Source organism: Falco naumanni, chromosome 4 (assembly GCF_017639655.2).
Source record: "Falco naumanni isolate bFalNau1 chromosome 4, bFalNau1.pat, whole genome shotgun sequence".
Lineage (NCBI taxonomy): Eukaryota > Metazoa > Chordata > Aves > Falconiformes > Falconidae > Falco > Falco naumanni.
In genome coordinates, this window is record NC_054057.1 from 83854561 (window position 1) to 83872679 (window position 18119).

Here is an 18119-nt window from a genome sequence, read left to right on the forward strand (position 1 = left end):
AGTTATTATCCGAAATGGGAGAGGGGGGAGAAGAAGTGACAATTTTGTGAAACAGGTGAAATTAGAAGAAGCATTGATGTCAGCTCACTGCTGCTGCTGCTATTTTTCACTTGGTTTAGCCCATCTGCTGCCCGAGCATGGTGGGGAGCAGTCATTGCTCCCCCTTTCCGTACCACAAGAGGGTTTTCTTGAGTCATCAGCCTTGGACAGACAAGAGCTGTGTCGCCTAAACTTGAGCAACTTTCTCCTTTTCTCTTAGACAAGTCGCTGGGATGCTGCAGCAGTCTCACCTGCAGCGCTGCTGTGTGGTTTGCTTGCCCACAATGCTAAAACCCTCGAAATGTTGCTAGGAGAGATGATGTGGAGAGCCTTCCCCTCTGCTTGACCCCTCCTGGGTGCTGTTTCAGTGATACTCACATTAAAAAAATATCCTCTGTAATACCATCGCATTTGGTCCAAAAGGCTGCGTAAGTATAAAAGCATCACTTTAATACATTCAATTTGTATAAAATTATGCAACAATGAACGTTCAGGATTGCCCACCTGCAGCTCTGAGCTGCAGTAGCAATTTTGGCTGGGGGGTGGACTTTTTACCAGCTATGATATTCCAAAATCTGTGGAGCTAGGGAGACAGCAGCACTCCAAGAGACATGCAAAAAAAAAGAGAAAAAATCTCTGGTGCATAAGGAGTTTTCAGAAGTTCCCCAGCCACATGCGCACCCCACGGCTGTGGCTGCCATCAGGGATGCTGCAGGGCCAAGCGGCAGCAGCCATACGCGGTGACATCCCCGCCACCAGCCTGCATCTCCTCGGAGCTCACTGCATCGTCACCGTAGGGTCATGGGGAGGTTAGCAGAGCGTGTCGCTGCCGGGAAGTGCTCCTGATGTGAAATGGGTCAGGGTGATGTGTCACTGTCCCCCCTGCCCAGCTGTGTGATGGAGCACTGAAAGGTTCAATAGGGCTCTGCACCCCATCTTCTCCTTAGTGTCACCTCTTGATCAGTAGATTGCTCCTGCTTAAAACTGCTTTGGACAAACGAGCAGGTTCCTGGCATGTGTTCTTTCCTTGTTCTCCTCTGAAGTTTGGCTTTGCCTCAGTTTCTGTCTGAGAGAGGAGAAAATACTGACCCACGAACCAGCTTCCTGCTGCCAAATGGCCATGGCTGTTAGCAGAGCTTATTGAGAAACCAAAGGGTTTGTGCAGGGGAAGAAATACAGCTAATCCCAGCCGGCGAGCCGCTGCCCCAGCACCTCCAGCCTCCCATCACTGTTCTTGATGGCCTTCTGGCATGGGATGCTGCAAGGGGGAGAACCAGCCTTTGGATGCAAAAACAAGGGATAACTCCCAGGGTGTGGCCACTTCAAGGTGTCTTTTGAGGGGGAGACCCCATAAAATGGAGACTAAGGTTCCTGCCACAGCATGCTGCCGGGGTTCAGCTCTTCAGAGCAGCCTGGGCAAGCAGGAATCAGGCATGCACCTCCTCCCTAAACTGGTTAATTGATTAAGGTCAGCCACTGATTGTGTGAATCACTGTGAAGCTGGGCATGTCTGAGATGTTGTCCTACCAAAACCAGCAGCACTGCCACTCGGATCTGCCACATGGGTGTGGAGGTGACCTCTGGACTCACTGGTGGCTTGATGTGTTTTATGAGGCAAAATAAATATTTGGGCAGGGGCAAAAAAATACTGCTGGCCTGTGGGCACGGCCACGTGTGATCTGCCTGCACTGACTGGCAGGTGATTGCAGAAGCACTTGGGTTTCTTCAAGGCTGAGTGTGCCAAAGGCACAACCACGATGCCTGGTGCTGGGGAGCGTGGTGTGCGCGTGGGTCCCTCGGCTGGGTCTGGTTCCCTCCTGGCCATGTGAGTCTACTGGTGGCCTCAGGGGACACAGAGAAGGGGACCGCACTGGACAGCACAGAGGAGACTCGTGGCCCTTCCTGGTGTGATGGGGACAAAGGAGACCATGTCCTGATCCATCCCCACAGCCACCCACTGGCACGGGGAGTTTGCACACGCTGTAAGTAAACTGGCCGGAGGCTGCACTGCACGCAGGGCGTAATGCACCTTCCCTCCTTCTCCAGCAGAAAGCAGCAGGTCCCGTGGGTGTTCTGGGGGGGCCGCTGAGCTGCCTACAGCCAAATAACAGAAGTCATCTTGTGCAACCTGGGGCAAAAGGGAAAGGGGAACCCAGCCCTAAATGCTGTGGCTGGGGAGCGCCGGTGCTGGCTGACCTCCTTGCGAGCACAGTGCTCACCATGCCAGCAGATGGCTGCGTCCTCAGCACCTCCTGCCCACGTGCCCATGCCCTGGCAGCTTCCTGGGGCTCGAGGCGCTGGCAGCAAAGCCACCGATCTGGTGGGACACCAGGCAGAGCTCCCATCGGCTGGGGTGTGAGCAAGGTTGTGCCGTCACAGGACCCAGTGCTTTTCCCCACTGAGCCTGAGGTCCAGAGGGCTCTGCCTGAGGATAACAGAGCCCTTTCAGCCTGGGCAAGTGTTTCCTGGCAGGTTTGTCTCCTCCTGAACCCTAAATAAAATGGTAAATGGGGATGGGAGGCACAAGGGAAGGTATATCTGCACAGCCAGAAATCCGGCAGGAGATGGAGGAGGGGAGTGGGGGGAAGGACAGCAGCAGTTCCTTGGCCCTCCTGATTATACCCCTCAGTAAAAGTGATGAAGCCAGCAAAAGCAAGACTGGACAGGCTAAAGGGGAGCAAGTCTGGTTCAGCATCACTGCTGCTGTAGGAACAGCCAGGGCCCCCCCTCAGCCCCAGGTGAAGCTCGTGGCTGTCAGGAGAGAGGCAGGTGGAAGAAGTTAAGGCAGCCGGCAAACTTTGCTACCTTTTCCTCTTGTAAAAACTGTCATCTCAGCAGTTTCCAATCTCTAGATTTGTGGGGCTGGGCATCTTGTTGACCGCCCAATCCAGGGAGAAAACTGCCCAAGGGTTAGGGTTTGAGCAACACAGCAAACAAGACATCTCCTCCCCTGTCATGTGAGCTGGCTGTGCCTAAAGGCCAGGGGGAAAAGGTTCGTAAACAGAGGCTCTGGCTTCACAGGAGATAAATGCTCTCAGGGCAGGCTGGGAGACACAATGGATCTCTTGCCAAACTTTTCTTTTGTCACTTGGCTGCTCCTCATCATCTTCCTTAGCCTTCTGGTCCTGTAAGTAGAGGCTGGTCCCCCAGGGTGACAGGGAGGAGCAGAACCCTGTTCCTGCAGCTGGGGAGGGGGTTGAGGCCATCACCCTTGGAATGAAGTGCCCAAGTTCATGAATTAGTGTTAAAAACTCATCCTCAGTTTTCCTGGAGTACCTTCGGGGCAGAGCCAGGGCTCATAAAGGGGGGCTGCAGGGCTCCCCGTGCCCTCCCTGCGCCAGCTGGAGGGGAAGGAGGGAGCTGGGCTGGGGGGGGGGGAGGGAAGCAGAAGGGAACTTCTTGACTTTCTTGCTTTTCTCAGCAGATCCAAAAGGAAAAGTAACTTCCACATTTGTAACCGCAGCAAGCTCTTGTTGGCTGCAAAGGCGACAGGGTGTCCTTGGGCTCTGCAGGCTGGGAGCAGGGCAGTGGGTGATGTCTGTGTCTGCCTGTGCCAGCAGAAGCCCCCATTTAAATAGTTACGTTGGCAAAATTGCCCTTTTTGCTGATGTCGCTCAGGGGAGCTGTAGTGAGCTATATGGGCAAAAACTTAATTTTGCTGTTGTAATTTATGTCCCTGCAAGGCTGCTGTGCTACTGTGGCTCTACCTGAGCATCGCAGCAGGGCTTTGCAAAGCCAGACACAGGGGCAGGTCTCAGCTGGAGAACTTCATCCCTCTGAGACCTCTCCCCAGTCCCCTGAGTGACAGCTGTCTGATGGGGGGAACTGCATGAGGCCCCCAGGCATGGCCGATGTGCCCAGCGAGCACAGCGAGTTTGCCAAGGCTGGGCTGCCGCTCCTTTCAGCCCTTGTACCAAAATGTACCCCAAATTATCTCAGACCCCGAGTAATCCTGCACTTGCTGCAGGAAGAGAGTATCCTCAGCAGGGCTGCTGCTCCATGATGTCAGCTTTCTCTGGGTAGCAGGAACAAGTTGTTGAAGCTGTTCACTGCACTCAGTATAAATAATCTCTTTTTCATTGCATAAATGCATCTCACATGTTTTTTGCTTGGCAGCTATGGGATATGGCCTTTCCAGACCTTCAGGAAGCTGGGCATTCCCGGCCCACGGCCTCTGCCATTTTTGGGAACTTTCCTGGCGTACCGGCATGTAAGTACTGGCAGCTGTTGTTCCATATCTGCCTTAGATTCTTACTTGTAGCTGGTGTTGTTTTTTCCATCCTTTGGGCATCTCTTTCCTCTGCCCTTGATTCAGTCGGATGGAAATGATGCTTTCAGGTAGGAAGCTCTTTGGACACACAGAGAACACAAAAATTCAGGTTGGCCTGGATGAGGCGTGCTGTGTTTTTCAACTGCTTTGTAGTTTAAGTTATTAGTTTCTCCCTGGATTTCTACCTGCTCCCCAGCAGCTGAAGTACTGTTGGAAACAAGCAAACAAAAAATATTGGAGATATGCCTCAGACTTCTAATTTCTGAGACCTGCATGGTTCTTTCTGCTTTTTGTCATGCCTGTGAACAGGCTGAACTAACCCCAGCAATGCCCCATCCAGCCACTTGCTGTTGGGCCAGCCTGAGACTAAGCCAAGACAAATAGATTTCTAAATAAAAACCAGATATTATCAAGTTACCCAACATTACGAAACAACTAGGTAGTAGCTGGTCCCAGGTACCTGACTGCAAATGGAGAACAAAATGCATTAGCTTCAGCGAAAGAGGTGTTTTACCTTGCGTTTGCTGGGTTTACAGCATGCACATGGTCTCTTACTAATGGTTTAGTTGATGCATGGTGAGTGTTATGTGTCCCATAAGTTTTATCCTTACATGTAGTATCAGTTAAAACCTTAAAGGAAACAAAGCAAAACAAAACAAGCCATCATCACTCTGGTTCAGTAACTGCAGTGGAAAATCTCATGAGGACAAGACAATCGCAGCTCTAACTCTTTGAGCTGAAGGCGAAAGGACACCCCGGGATCTAGCCCTGCCTGCTGACTCTGCTCACGCTCGAACTGTGCGCCCTGTCAGACCTTCTCTTCCTTACATTTTTAGCTCAGGTTGGCTAGTGGAAGTCAAAAGGGTTTTGGTTTTTTCTTTCCGCTCTATTTTTTCACTCCAGCGCAAGTGTCCCCTAAGTGTCTACACAACTCTTTTGAGCTGCCATGCACCGCCCAACCTCTGCTGCTTGCAGTGGGTCTGTGGGATGCACCGCTCTGCCAGCTGTGACCGGCTTTCATCGCTCTTCACTGGTAAACTGTTCATTTCTCCTCTCTTCTTTTGCAGGGAGTCCTGAATTTCGATCAGCTATGCTTTGAAAAGTATGGCAAAATCTGGGGGTGAGTTTCATTCTGCAGAACAAAACTGCCTGTTTGGGGTGCTCCGCGGCCCCAGAATAGAATAGGAAAAGGTATGTTGCTACCGTGTCTCAGCACTGTAATTCCAGCAGTGACGGCTTGGGAAAATCCAGGTTCACCACCGAGAAAGTCTTCCAGCCATCTCTCCAAGGCTTCCCTCCTGCTGGGACTGCAGTACAGCGTGAGGGCTGGGATGGCGGTGGCCAGTTTGGAGGGTCGTTTGTTTGCCTAAGCTTTGAAAATAACCTCCACTGCTCGGTGTCAAACTGAGCCTTATGCCTTTGAAGCTGCTCTTCTGTCTGTCTGGAGCAGAAAGCAAGCTGCAGGCTGCCGCAGTGTTTTTCATCTCGGTCTGGGCTTTTCCCAGAGCTGGGGCGGGAGTTACCTTTCAACCAGCCCCCCACTCCCTGCACAGCGCTGGTTTTGTGCAGGGGCCTCTTATCGTGCTTCTACTGAGAACCTCTCAAACCGAAGCAAAATTGTTGTGCAAAAAAAAAAATCCTGGGAGGCTTCAGGAAACCTAGCGCATTTTTTCGACAGATTAAATGTTCTCAAGCCTCTTGAAGATGGCAGCTTCCCTCGGCTGTGGCCCAAGGCTCCCTGCCCTTTAGCTCACACCACGGCTTTTAAGTTTTTCTGTCTCTGTTGATTGGAAAATGGAGGAGACAGATGAGTTTTTCCCCTCTCGTTGCCTCATAGGCCAGGCAGGGAAATCTCTTTACCCCACAGGTGGGCTATTCGATGTGGATTTATTGACTCCAGCTACCAATTGCAGCAGCAGAGCTCTGACAGCCCAAGTGCGGCGGATCAGTGTCGTGGCACAAGCCGCCTTTTATCTAAACCCACACTGCTTTGGCAACCCTTCATACCACAGACCATTCCTAGAAACGCTCATGCTGTCTGTGTTTGGCACCTTCTTTCCCTTTCTCCTGTTTTACTACATAATAAAACAGCTTCAGCCTCATCCCTTCGGCTGTTTTGTCAGAGGGGACCCAGCTGGCCCAGACCCTTTGGGCTCCAGCAGTCGGTGTGCATGGCTCTGGCCGCAGACAAAGCAGGCTGCTGGCGCTCCAGCTGACCATGAGCGAGGGACTGACCGTTGGTTTCTCTTGGCTTAGGATTTTTGATGGCAGGCAGCCTGTGCTGGCCATTTCGGACCCCGTCCTCATCAAAAACATCCTGGTGAAAGAGTGCTATACCATTTTCACCAATCGCCGGGTAGGTATCTGGTTCCATGCTTTGCTCTCTGCTCCAGAGCACATGCAGCAAGAAGGAAAGAGTTTCTCCTTGGTTTCTTTATCCTTCTCTGAGCCCTTCAGCAAGTAGTTGTCCTCCATTGTGCAGCGGTTTATTGGTGGTACCAACAACAGAACTCTGCTAGGGGGGGTATAGAGGCCACTCTGGCTGGGACATCAACCTGGATGTACCCTGGGCTGATGTCTTTATGACTCTTACGTTATTGTTTCCATTTCTGTTTGAGGCAGAGCTGGTACAACTTCAGAGGCCACCTCAACACTCTGTGGTGGGGTCTTCTTTTGCATCTCTGTCATGTGGAAGGGGGCTGGAGACCTCCACCCATCTCCCTGTATAACCATGTCCTTTCTGCTGTAACATTCTCCCTGTGCAGAACTTCGGTCTCAACGGGATCCTGGAGTCAGCGCTCTTCAACGCTGAAGATGAGACGTGGAAAAGGATTCGTACTGTGCTTTCCCCAACCTTCACCAGCGGGAAGCTGAAGGAGGTAAAGCAGAGGCCACTGGTGCTTTGCATCAATAACTGGAGGAGGACTAGGCCGTTCCTGAGTGCAGAGCTTCCCCTTGAATTGGGAAGCCACCCCTTTCGTTAAGACCACATCCATCAGCACCCACATCCACCAGCACCTGCACTGTGGGATGCAGTTCGGCACCACAGTGGCTCTCTGTCACCATGGCAGGGGGCCAGGAGAAGGGTGTGGGGGGTAAAATGGCACACATGGTGTTGCAAGCTGAAGCCATTGGCCCTACGATCTGTGTTTTCTTCTTGCTGAGCACATCGCTCAGACTGTGGGTGCCCATTTTCCACACGCTCAGGAGCCATGGTCACTCCCAGCTGGAGTGGATGCTCAGCTGGAATAGGAGCTGCGTGTGGATTTTGGGAGGAGAATGTTGCTCAGTCAGTCAGATGAGCTCTGTGGACTGATGATTAAGATGAGAGAAAGCAACATCTGAGGCCTGGAAATGACACCTTCCCCTTGCCTGCCCTTCCTCCACGTGCCCAAGACTTGGCATGTCGCCGATGGCAGCATGGAGCTGCCCAGCCTTGTCTGGGGGAGATGCAAGAGTCAACAGCGCCTTCTGCTTCGGTTTGCATTTCAGATGTTCCCTATCATTAATCACTACGGTGAAAAACTAGTGAAAAACATTGAGAAGAAAGTGGCTAATGATGAGTTCGTGGCCGTGAAGGAGTGAGTACCTGTGTGGGGCTGACAGGCAGGGGTTTGTATGGTGTGTTCAGCTTTGGAGAGCCTTTTCCATGCTGTGGCATAGATTCTTTGCCAACTCTGGAGGCAAACTCCATAGCAGTCATGGGCATGGTGTGTTCCTCAGCGGTGGGCTTGCTGTGCTCTACTCTGCTCAAACGCAGTAGCTGTGCCATGTTCCCCATTTCATTTTACTGGGGATGCACTTTGATGAAGGAGTAGGGCCCATTCCAGAAGCCCTTCAAGATGTGGTATTTTTGGATGTCATTTAAATCTCTTTTACAGATGGAAATCAGGAATCAGTCTTTGTTACCCTGGAGTGCAGTTCAGTGCTTTCCAACTACAGCCTAGGATTTTGGCACTGAGAAAAATTGGGAGATGAACGCAACTGGGGAAATTTGTGAGAATATAGTGATGGTTACTGCCAAATCAGGACAGGACCTACTATGTTAGGACTCTGCACTGAGTCTTTGATTAAAAGAGATTCCCCTTCTCAAGGACTGTTTGTACATGGGCTCTTACTAACTCAGGTTGGGTTCCTCCCATTCACTCTCTTTTCTTCTCTACCTAGCATTTTTGGAGCCTACAGCATGGACGTGGTGGCCAGCACTTCCTTCAGTGTGAATATTGACTCCATGAGCAACCCCAATGACCCCTTTGTCACCAACATTAAGAAATTTCTCAAATTCAGTTTCCTAGACCCCATTTTCGTATTCTTAGGTATGACACACCTCATCTCATACAGCCCTGAATTGATGTTGGAGGTGGTGACCACCTGCATTTCCTGGTAGTCCCCTTAGTAGCTTTGAGTCCCCTGTGCCATATGGAAGATGCTCAGCACTTTGCAGGATTAGCTTTACCCTAACAAGATCAGCGGAAATATTTCCTGAGGGAAACCACAGTCAAGGTTTGTATAGCCCATGTGGCTCTTTGCAGCATCCTCCCACAAGCAGAGACACGATGGAGAGCTGCTCTGTCACAGAGAGCTACACTTGGGGTGGCATTGTGGCCATGTAGTGACACAGAGAGGAAATTCTCAGGCGTTATTGAACGCCAGCCATTGTTAGGTAAAAAGAGAACTGAAGGCAACAAAAAGCAAATTTTTGGGTCAGGATCCAGATTACCTCTCTCCTTTCTATGCTTTGTGCCAGTTTTGAGTTTCTTGGACCCTTTAAGCTAAACTATGTTGTTCTTTTCTCTCCTTTTAGTGCTGTTTCCCTTCGTTATCCCAGTGCTGGAAAGGATGAATGTCTCTGTCTTACCCTCAGAGATCACGAACTTTTTCAGCAGCGTCTTCCTAAAAATGAAGAAGGAACGGGAAAAGGGCGGCAGCATGGTAAGTCCTGCCCAGGTGGCCTCTTCTCTTCACTGTGCTGTCCTTCTGAGTGCAGAGGGACCTGATGGTGTTTTCAGAAGCCGTAGTTTATGGTCAACTCTGCATACCGACTCCCAGCTCAACAAACCTGGGGAGGGCCAGTAACACGCCCTGCCTGAACTTCCACGTGGAGAAAGTATCTGTGTTCGTAGAGGGTCTCCAGCCTGGCCCCCAGCGTGCAGCGAAGCTGTGAGCCCACCGCTGGGGCTGGGAATGGAGCGGGTGTCTCAGCAAGGATTTTGGTTTGCCTCCTCCCCGCTCCCATCTGCTCTGACCGCCTCTGTCTCTCCCCAGGACCGGGTGGATTTCCTGCAGCTCATGGTTGACTCGCAGAGCTCACATGACAGCTCCAAGTCTGCCGAGACCAACCTGTACAAATGTATGTCCTGAGATCTGTCCTCCTCTCGGCAGAAAGCGTGGTGGTGCCTCAGGCAGCTGAAGGAAGTAGGAGAGGATTTCAGTCATAATCCTGCAGGAGACCCAAGGTCTCAGTAGTGGGGCCGTAATGATACACTTATCAACCAAATTTTATTTTATCCCATTTCCTGGGATAAATCCTGGGGTCTGTTTGTGCAACAAAGAGCAAACATAGTGAATATCTCCTTATTCCCATTTCTTATTTTATCTTCTCTGAAGGCCAGCTACATTGGCTGTATTTCTTAAAGCACACAAAGCACATATGCTGCATGTACCTTGCTCATCTGTGAGTTCATCTCTGTTCCTCATCCTAGGTAAACTGTTAGATTTAGAAAATAACAGCTCAGCCAAGGCATAGCCCCAGTCCACCAACCTCAATCAAGGCAGGATGCTTATAAACTGCTGAGGTGCCAGGGCGGTGTTTGTACGACACCCTGCACTGCAGGCTGCACCCCAGCAGTGCTTGGATGCTACAGCAGCGCCAGCGTTAAACCCTCTGTTGTCCTTATGGCCACTGCCCCATCGTGCTCAGAGCTGCTAACGCCTCAGCAGCGTGAGGCTCATGGCAGAGGAGCTGCTGGACATCTCTTCATCGCTACCTTTTCCTGGCATGTGCCCCTTTGGTTTTTTTTCTTGGTTGTTTTTGTCGGGTTTTTTTGGCTCGGAGCACCATCCCAGAAGACAGCAGAGACTTTCTGAGTCAGGCTTAGGCTGCACACACTTTGATTCTGCTCTTAAAGAAACCAACTGATGTTGACGGCAGTTTTCTGGCCGCACAGCGGTGCCAGATGCCCCGTTGTGGTACTAGAGGGTTAGCAGCTGTTCAGTTATGATCAGCATTACCTAGACTGATGGGTGGGATCCTGAATTCCCAAGGGTTAATGACCATAGTTTTCAGCTTCTTTCATGTGCTTTTCTGCTTCTTTTCAGCATTAAGTGATGAGGAGATTCTGGCCCAAGCTCTTATCTTCGTCTTCGCCGGTTACGAGACCAGCAGCTCCACTCTCAGTTACATATCATATAACCTGGCCACCCACCCTGACGTGCAGCAGCGACTGCAGGAGGAGATCGATGCGAACCTGCCCAACAAGGTAAAGGAGGGTGGGGAGATGCTGGGGTTCATCCCGCCTGTGCCTTGGAGACCCTGAGCCAAAAGCCAGGCTGGAAACAACACGGAGTGGAGGAGGTGCGAGCACTGAGCTCCCCTTCCCCTGGTCTCCCACACCTGAGGGGGAGGCATGGAGGTGGTGCTGGGGATTGACATGTTCACATGTTCACAGCCATCCTGACTCCTCTTCCCAGGCTGCTCCCATGTACAACACCATCATGCAGATGGAGTACCTCGATATGGTGGTGAACGAATCCCTCCGGCTCTTCCCCCCTGTGGGCCGGATTGAGAGGGTCTGCAAAAAGACAGTAGAGCTCAACAGTGTGACTATCCCAAAGGGCATGGTGGTCCTGATCCCCACCTATGTGCTGCATCGTGACCCGGGATACTGGCCGGAGCCAGAGGAGTTCAGGCCTGAGAGGTGAGGGCTGGAGGGGGGGAATAGCTGCACACTCACCCTTGGCCCTGGGAGTGGAAATGGCAGCACAAGTGGGGAATGCATGATTATAACATTTAAATTAGGCATTTATCATTGTCTGACATCTAGTCCCAGCATTACCGTGAGGGGAGTTTTATGATCTACATCCATAAACTGTGCATGGAATTTAATTAACTGCATTGAAGGGAACGACAGTGAGAGCAGCTCCCAGCAGCTGTAACACTGAGGGGTTTATGGGCAGATATTAAAACCAGAACCATTGGGTGACTGGCACAATGCCGTGCAAATCAGCAGTGGAAGGGCAAAGACGGGGAGGAAATAAAACTTAATTTTTCAACTCAAGTCATGAAACAATCCTCGCTTAGGAGTCTCTGTCGGACCCTGTGAAATGAGGCAATAGCCCACAGCAGACCTGGGGGGGCCTGGACCTGCTGGGCTTCAGGTGGCCACGAAGATGCCGAGGGCTGGTCCAGAGAGAGCAGGACCAGATCTGTGCCCTAGCACCAGGGGTTGCAGTACCCCAGGGAGCTAACCCCGCTGTGGGGATGTGACGACCTTTAGAACAAAACATGGCAGCAGTATCAGGCAGAAGTTAGGGAGGGAGATGGGTGCTGCTGAAATCACCTATGGACCTCTATGGTCACCTGGGGTCGAATGCAGAAGGAACCACACAAATAAGGGTACTCTGGCAATGGGCAGGGTACACCAGTTGCTCCAGCTTACGCCAGCTGACAAACCAGGCATGGATAGCTGGACAGGAGCTCTGTAGGGATCGCTTGTCTTGCTGGGAGTTCATCAGAGGCATGTGCTGGTGTCTCAGTAGCAAGACACTTTGTGGCTGACTTAGCGTGGCAGAGGTTTGTACCTGGACCTCATGCACCAGGCATGAAAAGCTTTCTGACATGAAAACTACCTGATCACTAAGAAGTGTGACTGAAAATGCTCAGCGACAAATTTCTCTGTGAAGCTGATTGTTCTTCCCTGTTTTTCATGATGAGGAGAGGAATGGCTGGCATGTCTCAAAAGCAACCCTGCCTTTAGTCACGCAGGGGGAGAACGTCTTTGTGTTCGCTCAGTCCTTTGATCTAAAGGGAAGACGTGAAGCTGTAGACCTGTGTGGTTTAGGGTTTGAAATCTGGGTTCAGTTTTTGAGCTGAGAGGGAGTTCTGAGAAAGGAGTCATTATGAAATGCATTAGCATATTGCAGGTATTCCCTGTTCACCAGATGCACCTGGAGAGGCACAACCAACTCCAAGCAGCAGGATAAAAGCAGGAGCATAATGTATCTATTGAGACAGAAATAAGGGGCTTAGCTGGGTTTGTCTAACACACATAGAAACACAAAAAGCTTTTGCTTTCCCAGACCCCTCATCGCTGCAGACCTGCAAGCTGACACATGCTGGAACAGCAGCTCTTTCTAACTTTCTTTCCTGGTTGTAATCAGGTTCAGCAAAGAGAGCAAAGTGTCTATTGACCCCTACACCTTCCTGCCGTTTGGGGCTGGCCCCAGGAACTGCATAGGAATGAGGTTTGCTCTCCTCATGGTGAAAGTTGCTGTGGTCGTCCTGTTGCAAAACTTCTCATTCAGAACCTGCAAAGACACTCCGGTGAGGATATGGGATGTGTTTCATTATCTGCCCTTTAGTCCCACTGATACAGTCCTGTGCACATCTCAGGACAAGCAGGGAACTTCCTCTCATGCACATTAAATTCCTCTTTTCCCCGAGGAGTGCAGAGACTTCAGGACTGCTGAACCTTGTCTGCAGACTTGACTTTTACTACTTCACGCAGAGATCGGGGAGAAAGATTTCACTGTGGATTAGAGTGGCATATGGGAATAACTGTATTTAAATCTCCTCAGTTAATTTAAATGGTTCACCACAAGTTACTGATATATTTTTCTAAGCCTCTACAGAAGCAATTTTAATGTTGGAATATGTCAGGCTGAAATCCCTGCAGTCCTCTGCTTCTCTCTGGAGGCACCGAAGCTCTGGGGGGTGCTTGTTCCCCTGTGCCGCGCGGCCAGGCTGCCTTGGCCTGGCTTAGGAAGACCCTGCTCCAGAGAGCAGGGAGGGTATATCCCCCCAGCCCACCCCAAAGCTCTGCTTTGCAGCACAGGCATGGCTGTTCTCTGTGAGAGATCCCAAGGCACCGAAATTCATCTCCTGTGGGCCACCAGGCAGCCTCAGAAGGGTGACAATTTCCAAGCAAGCACAATCTGAGCTAAATTTGAATTGGTGACCTGCTCCCCCTTTGAGGTTGTGCAGGATCCCAGCAGGCTTTGGCTTTGCCCAGGATCCCAGTGAACGTGACATGTGGTACTGGTAGGACAGACCCCGCAAGCTGGGGCTGTCTGACCCAAAGTCAGTGCCATGGCTGTGGGAAATTCCACGTTAATCAGGCCCTCCCGAAAACACGGCAGCTCCTGGTCGCTCACAGGCGGGTAGCACTGTGGTTGGTGCTGGTTTCCAGCCCCCACCCGGCTTTCTGCACTGACGGCTGCAAAAAGGAGGTGGCACTAATGCATTTTGTTCACGAGGAGAGCTGGAGAAATCAGAGCAAAGGGGGCAGCAAGTGTATTCAAAGGACATTTGTTGTAAGAAATGGAAAAACCCTTATTAAATTATTACTTGGCACAGGTGCTCAGCTGGAAATCTCTGCAGATTCAGATTGCAACTCAACTAGTAACCTGGAGGTGAAAGACTGTAATAGTCCATTAACAATGCAGTGACCTATCCACCCTCCCCCAAGTCTAATGACATTTTTCTAGTCCTCTGCAATCCATAAAATTGATTCTTTTTATAACTGCCTTTAATTAAAAGGAGGCAAGTTAAATATGTATTGTATTATTGGTGCCCATAGGTTTATGGGGCTCTTTCAGCCCTTCTTTCTACAGAAGATGTCGTGTACATCAGATCAGAGCAGGAGGGAAAAATCTGTGCTTGAACATCCCTTTGGAATATGGATATGGAAGTTGCAGCCTCCTCTCACTCCTCTGCTGATGGCACATTGGGCTCTGAGCCACATTGCTTAAATTTCCTGAAACAAAGCTTACTGGGATACAAGGATTTTAATGTAGCTTGTCGGGCTGGGGGTGTACCAGCCTTGTCCTGACGGGGAGAAGGAGGGCTGGAATACCAGCAGCATCAAATCGATGGAGGAGACCTGGTAAAACACTCTTCCCTCCCTTGCACAATGACTCCCTCCAACACCTGCTTTCAATGTCCTTTTTATTGAGATTTCCGGCATACCCCATGGGAGCCCTGCGCTTTTCGGCGTGAGGATGCTTTTTCTTTGGTACTCAGTCTGAGCAGCAATCTGAGTTTCATTCTTGCTGGCGAGCTTACTGCTCCTCCAGCTCCCATTACAATCTAGCTCCCCTTAGCGCTGACACTCTTCAGCATTAAACAAAACGGTACTGCGTGCCCCTCCTTAGCTGCAACTCTCCGGATCGATTTTGGGTGCTTTTCCCTCCAGTGTAGTCTGTTGGTCAGTGCACCAAGCTCTTCTGATCATGCCATGCAAAAGTCAGGATTCACTAACCAGTTTATTCAAGAGCTGAGGGCTATGAAACCACAGCTTGTAGGTGTTTTGCACAAGCAACAGTGATAGTCCTGCTATATATATGTACACCCGTAAGTTAGTAAATGCATTGAAAACAAGGGGTGACCAAGATGTATGTGGGCTGTAGGGGTCCTGTCGGTGTCATGACTGTATATTTTCCCAGCTGATATGGCATTTTTTTGTGTTTTGTTTTTTTTTCCTCCTGCTCAAGATCCCTCTGGTTCTGGATACAAAAGGTATCATGCAACCAAAGAAGCCCATCATCCTGAAGATGGTCCCCAGAGCCCACACTGACCTGGAGAAGTGAAGGAAGCAGGAAGAGCTCAGAGACTTTTGTTTGATGGTGCCTCCCCTAACTCTGGAGAGGAGACCCAGACTGATGTGTGTGCTGTCGCATCGTCAGTGGTGCGACCCCCCCCACTTCACAACGCGGCATTAGGGATTTGGCTCAGCATAATTACATGAGCATTATCCTAAAGAACACGAGCCGCAGATCCTGCTGTCCCTGATCACGATAGGCATTTTGCAAGACCATTTGCACTCAAGTTATTTGGGCATTTTTTTCTCTCCCTCTGAAGAGGCACTTTTCTAAGCAATTTGATTCCAGACACTGTCAGTCTCTTCTGGCAGTGTAATTTAAATCAAGATAGGGAGAGCAAATTGCACATAGTTAAGTAATGCTACCATTGCTCCTGTTCCTACTGCCTGCTGGGTGACTCTCTCTGTCTTCTGGTTTTATTCTCCTGGGAATGCAGAGTTGTCCAGGACTATTTCCTCAGCTGTGTGCTATGACCCTAACAAGTGTTAAAATGGTCACATCCTTGCAGGAATGAACGCCTGCAGCAAAGTTTCTGATGATGATTTATTTAGATTTTCTTATGATTTTCGATGGCTTTTGTGTGATTTAGAGTGCAGATGAGTTAACTGGAGGAGCTCAGAGACAAGCAGTTACCCCCAATGGCTGGAGATTTACAGAGTGGGAGAGAAGTGCCCCGCATGTGTTTCTGGATTGTTTGCTTATTTTACCACAGGCTGCAGCCACCTCCCGTAGAAGGGACTGTCAACACAGCCACCATCTATACTGCTGTCAGGACACTTTTTAGTCTCTGATTGATATTAGGCAATTTTAAGACCAACTTAACTGGATTAAAGGTGCAGGCTGCAGCACTAAGAGCCTTCAGATGTCCTGAAGAACCCTGATCTGGAAGGAAGGTGTTGCTTTTGGCTATTGAGAGCTGGAGAGTCCTGCTAGACTTTGGCATTTTTGTAGATTCTAGAAGACCCGTATGCTCACATTTCACGTTATTCTTCCAGAAACTGGTACTGGAGGGCTAACTGCAATAAAAAGCCCGCTCCCTTCTCCTGTAACTGATGCCAGTCTCTACTCTTTTCTCCGTACACAAGTGAATCCACGTGTAGGTCTCATAAGCCATTGGCCAGACAACGATGTGGTCCCATCACCTCTCCCAGCTGGGCTCCCTGACTTTGACAGGATCCTCAAAGGATCCTCAAAAATCAGTGCCACAGAGTGGAGATAGTTCTCTTTTGCAGTTCTTTCTTCCACTGTCATCTTCTAGCACCACAAATAACTGCGGGTGCGGGTCTTGCTAGTTTCAGCTAAGCGTTTGTCCTTCCGTTAGAGGGCTTTGATCCCAGCATCTGCTCCATGCTGCAGACCAGCTCACCTCATACAGGGTTTGAAGTGTTCTCCATGCTCTCCTGAACAGCTCATGCATCTGCTTTGCTTGTACCCTTCCACAGGAGGATGTCTTCTGCTTCCAAGCTGTCAAATTTTGGCACTGGGTGAAATACTTGCATGTGCATACATCCAGCCCAGTCACTACCGTATGCTATTTGGACTCCTGGGAGATGAAAACCCATTATATCCTGAATTAATGCCTATGTGTATCAACAATAGTAAGAGCCGCTTCTGGAAATGCAAAGTTTAAGATTCAACAGTCCAAAATAAATGGCTGAGCAGAGTTGTTGATGGTGTGAAGTGATACCTATTGCAAAATTGGGCTTAAGAACTTTACTCACTACATAGAAGTCTTTATATTTCCTTTATATTCTTTTATATAGAGATAGATGTATTATATGTGTGTTATTATTTAGTCTTTTTATACTTTCTTGCTATATTTTGTAGGAATTGAGTAGAAAACCCCGAAAGAGACATAATAACCTTTCTGCAGCCGATTAAATTCCCCACTGAAAGACACCCTTGACTGGAATTGTAGGGGAAGAGTAAGAGTTCATGCTGCTTCTCTAGAGTCACCAATGAACTGGGTGAGAGGGTTAGAAAATTCCCGCAGCTCAGGCAGCCCCTGCTTCCCCTTCTGCCTTCACATCCTGCAGCACTGCAGCTCCCTTCTGCCACCAACGTACAGAAGTGACAATTCATCTTCCTTTTCAGCTGTTACTGTCCCCTTTTCTAAAGCTGTAGCACTGTATTTGACGGTGATGGTAATCTCAGGGGAGAATGACAAAATATAGAAGCAGTCAGACCCCTGGAGAACAAACAGCCGAGAAGTGCCTGCACTGTCACAGCAGTTCATAAAAAGGGGCATGGAAAATCCTCAGGTCTCTGCCTTGAGAAGTGACCGAGAAGATGAGGGTGACAGTGTCCCACACAGTGTCACAGGTCAGGGATGAATTAATAACCTTGCTGGAGCGAAGGCCACAGCTTGCCTGGTGGCAGCGAGGGAAGGGGTTCCTCGCCTCTGTTGGAATTAAGCACTCACGCACAAATGTCAACACTACGGAAAACATCCTTCAGGATAATCTCTCTCACAAAACTGCTTAACATTTTGGCAATGTACAGTTCACTTGCAGGTGTCAAAGGATCTCAGCCTCTCTCATCTCTGTTCAAAAGCATCTTCATCTGCCAGTACCCAGCGCTGATGGAACAGGGGAGCGGGTGGCTGTGACGGGCACCACCGACGTACCCACGGAGAGACCAGCCAGGGAATGCACGGCAGTGCTTGATCTCCTGGCACCTGCGTGGGGTTCTGGCAGGGGACAAAACCATGTCGAGGTGTGCCAGATCTCATCTTCATTTTGCTGAACTCAGTTATGCTTGAGAGCCGAAGGTGCACACCTCCACTGGGCGGGGGGGGGGGGGTTTGCCATCAGTTTGGCTTTGTGGAGTGGCTGGGTGGGACCTTGCCATGGGGAATTGCTCAGCGCTGTGAGCTTTGCAGCAGGCACAGGGCATGGGACACTGTTTCTTGGCTTTATTCTAGACTGAGCAGCTATCTGGGCGTTGTTCTATGGTAACCCTTTCTGGTCTGATTTCTAGAGTTAATGAGCAT

General features: G+C 50.1%; 1 protein-coding gene across 1 annotated transcript; it reads left to right on the forward strand.

Moving 5' to 3' along the window:
* The first annotated feature begins 3038 nt into the window (after positions 1-3038).
* LOC121086688 (cytochrome P450 3A29-like) lies at positions 3039-16790 on the forward strand. Its single transcript, XM_040590735.1, has 13 exons — positions 3039-3166; positions 4156-4249; positions 5377-5429; positions 6566-6665; positions 7075-7188; positions 7802-7890; positions 8477-8625; positions 9114-9241; positions 9575-9659; positions 10628-10788; positions 11000-11226; positions 12689-12851; positions 15020-16790. Exons 1-13 carry the CDS (start codon positions 3096-3098, stop codon positions 15113-15115), a joined length of 1530 nt encoding a protein of 509 aa, XP_040446669.1. The 5' UTR covers positions 3039-3095; the 3' UTR covers positions 15116-16790.
* Positions 16791-18119: the final 1329 nt, after the last annotated feature.

Coding starts and splice junctions, on each gene's coding strand:
- LOC121086688 (XM_040590735.1), top strand. CDS start 3,096: ATGGATCTCTTGCCAAACTTTTCTTTTGTCACTTGGCTGCTCCTCATC. Junction 6,666..7,074: donor CCATTTTCACCAATCGCCGG/GTAGGTATCTGG, acceptor CTCCCTGTGCAG/AACTTCGGTCTCAACGGGAT. Junction 9,242..9,574: donor GGGAAAAGGGCGGCAGCATG/GTAAGTCCTGCC, acceptor GTCTCTCCCCAG/GACCGGGTGGATTTCCTGCA.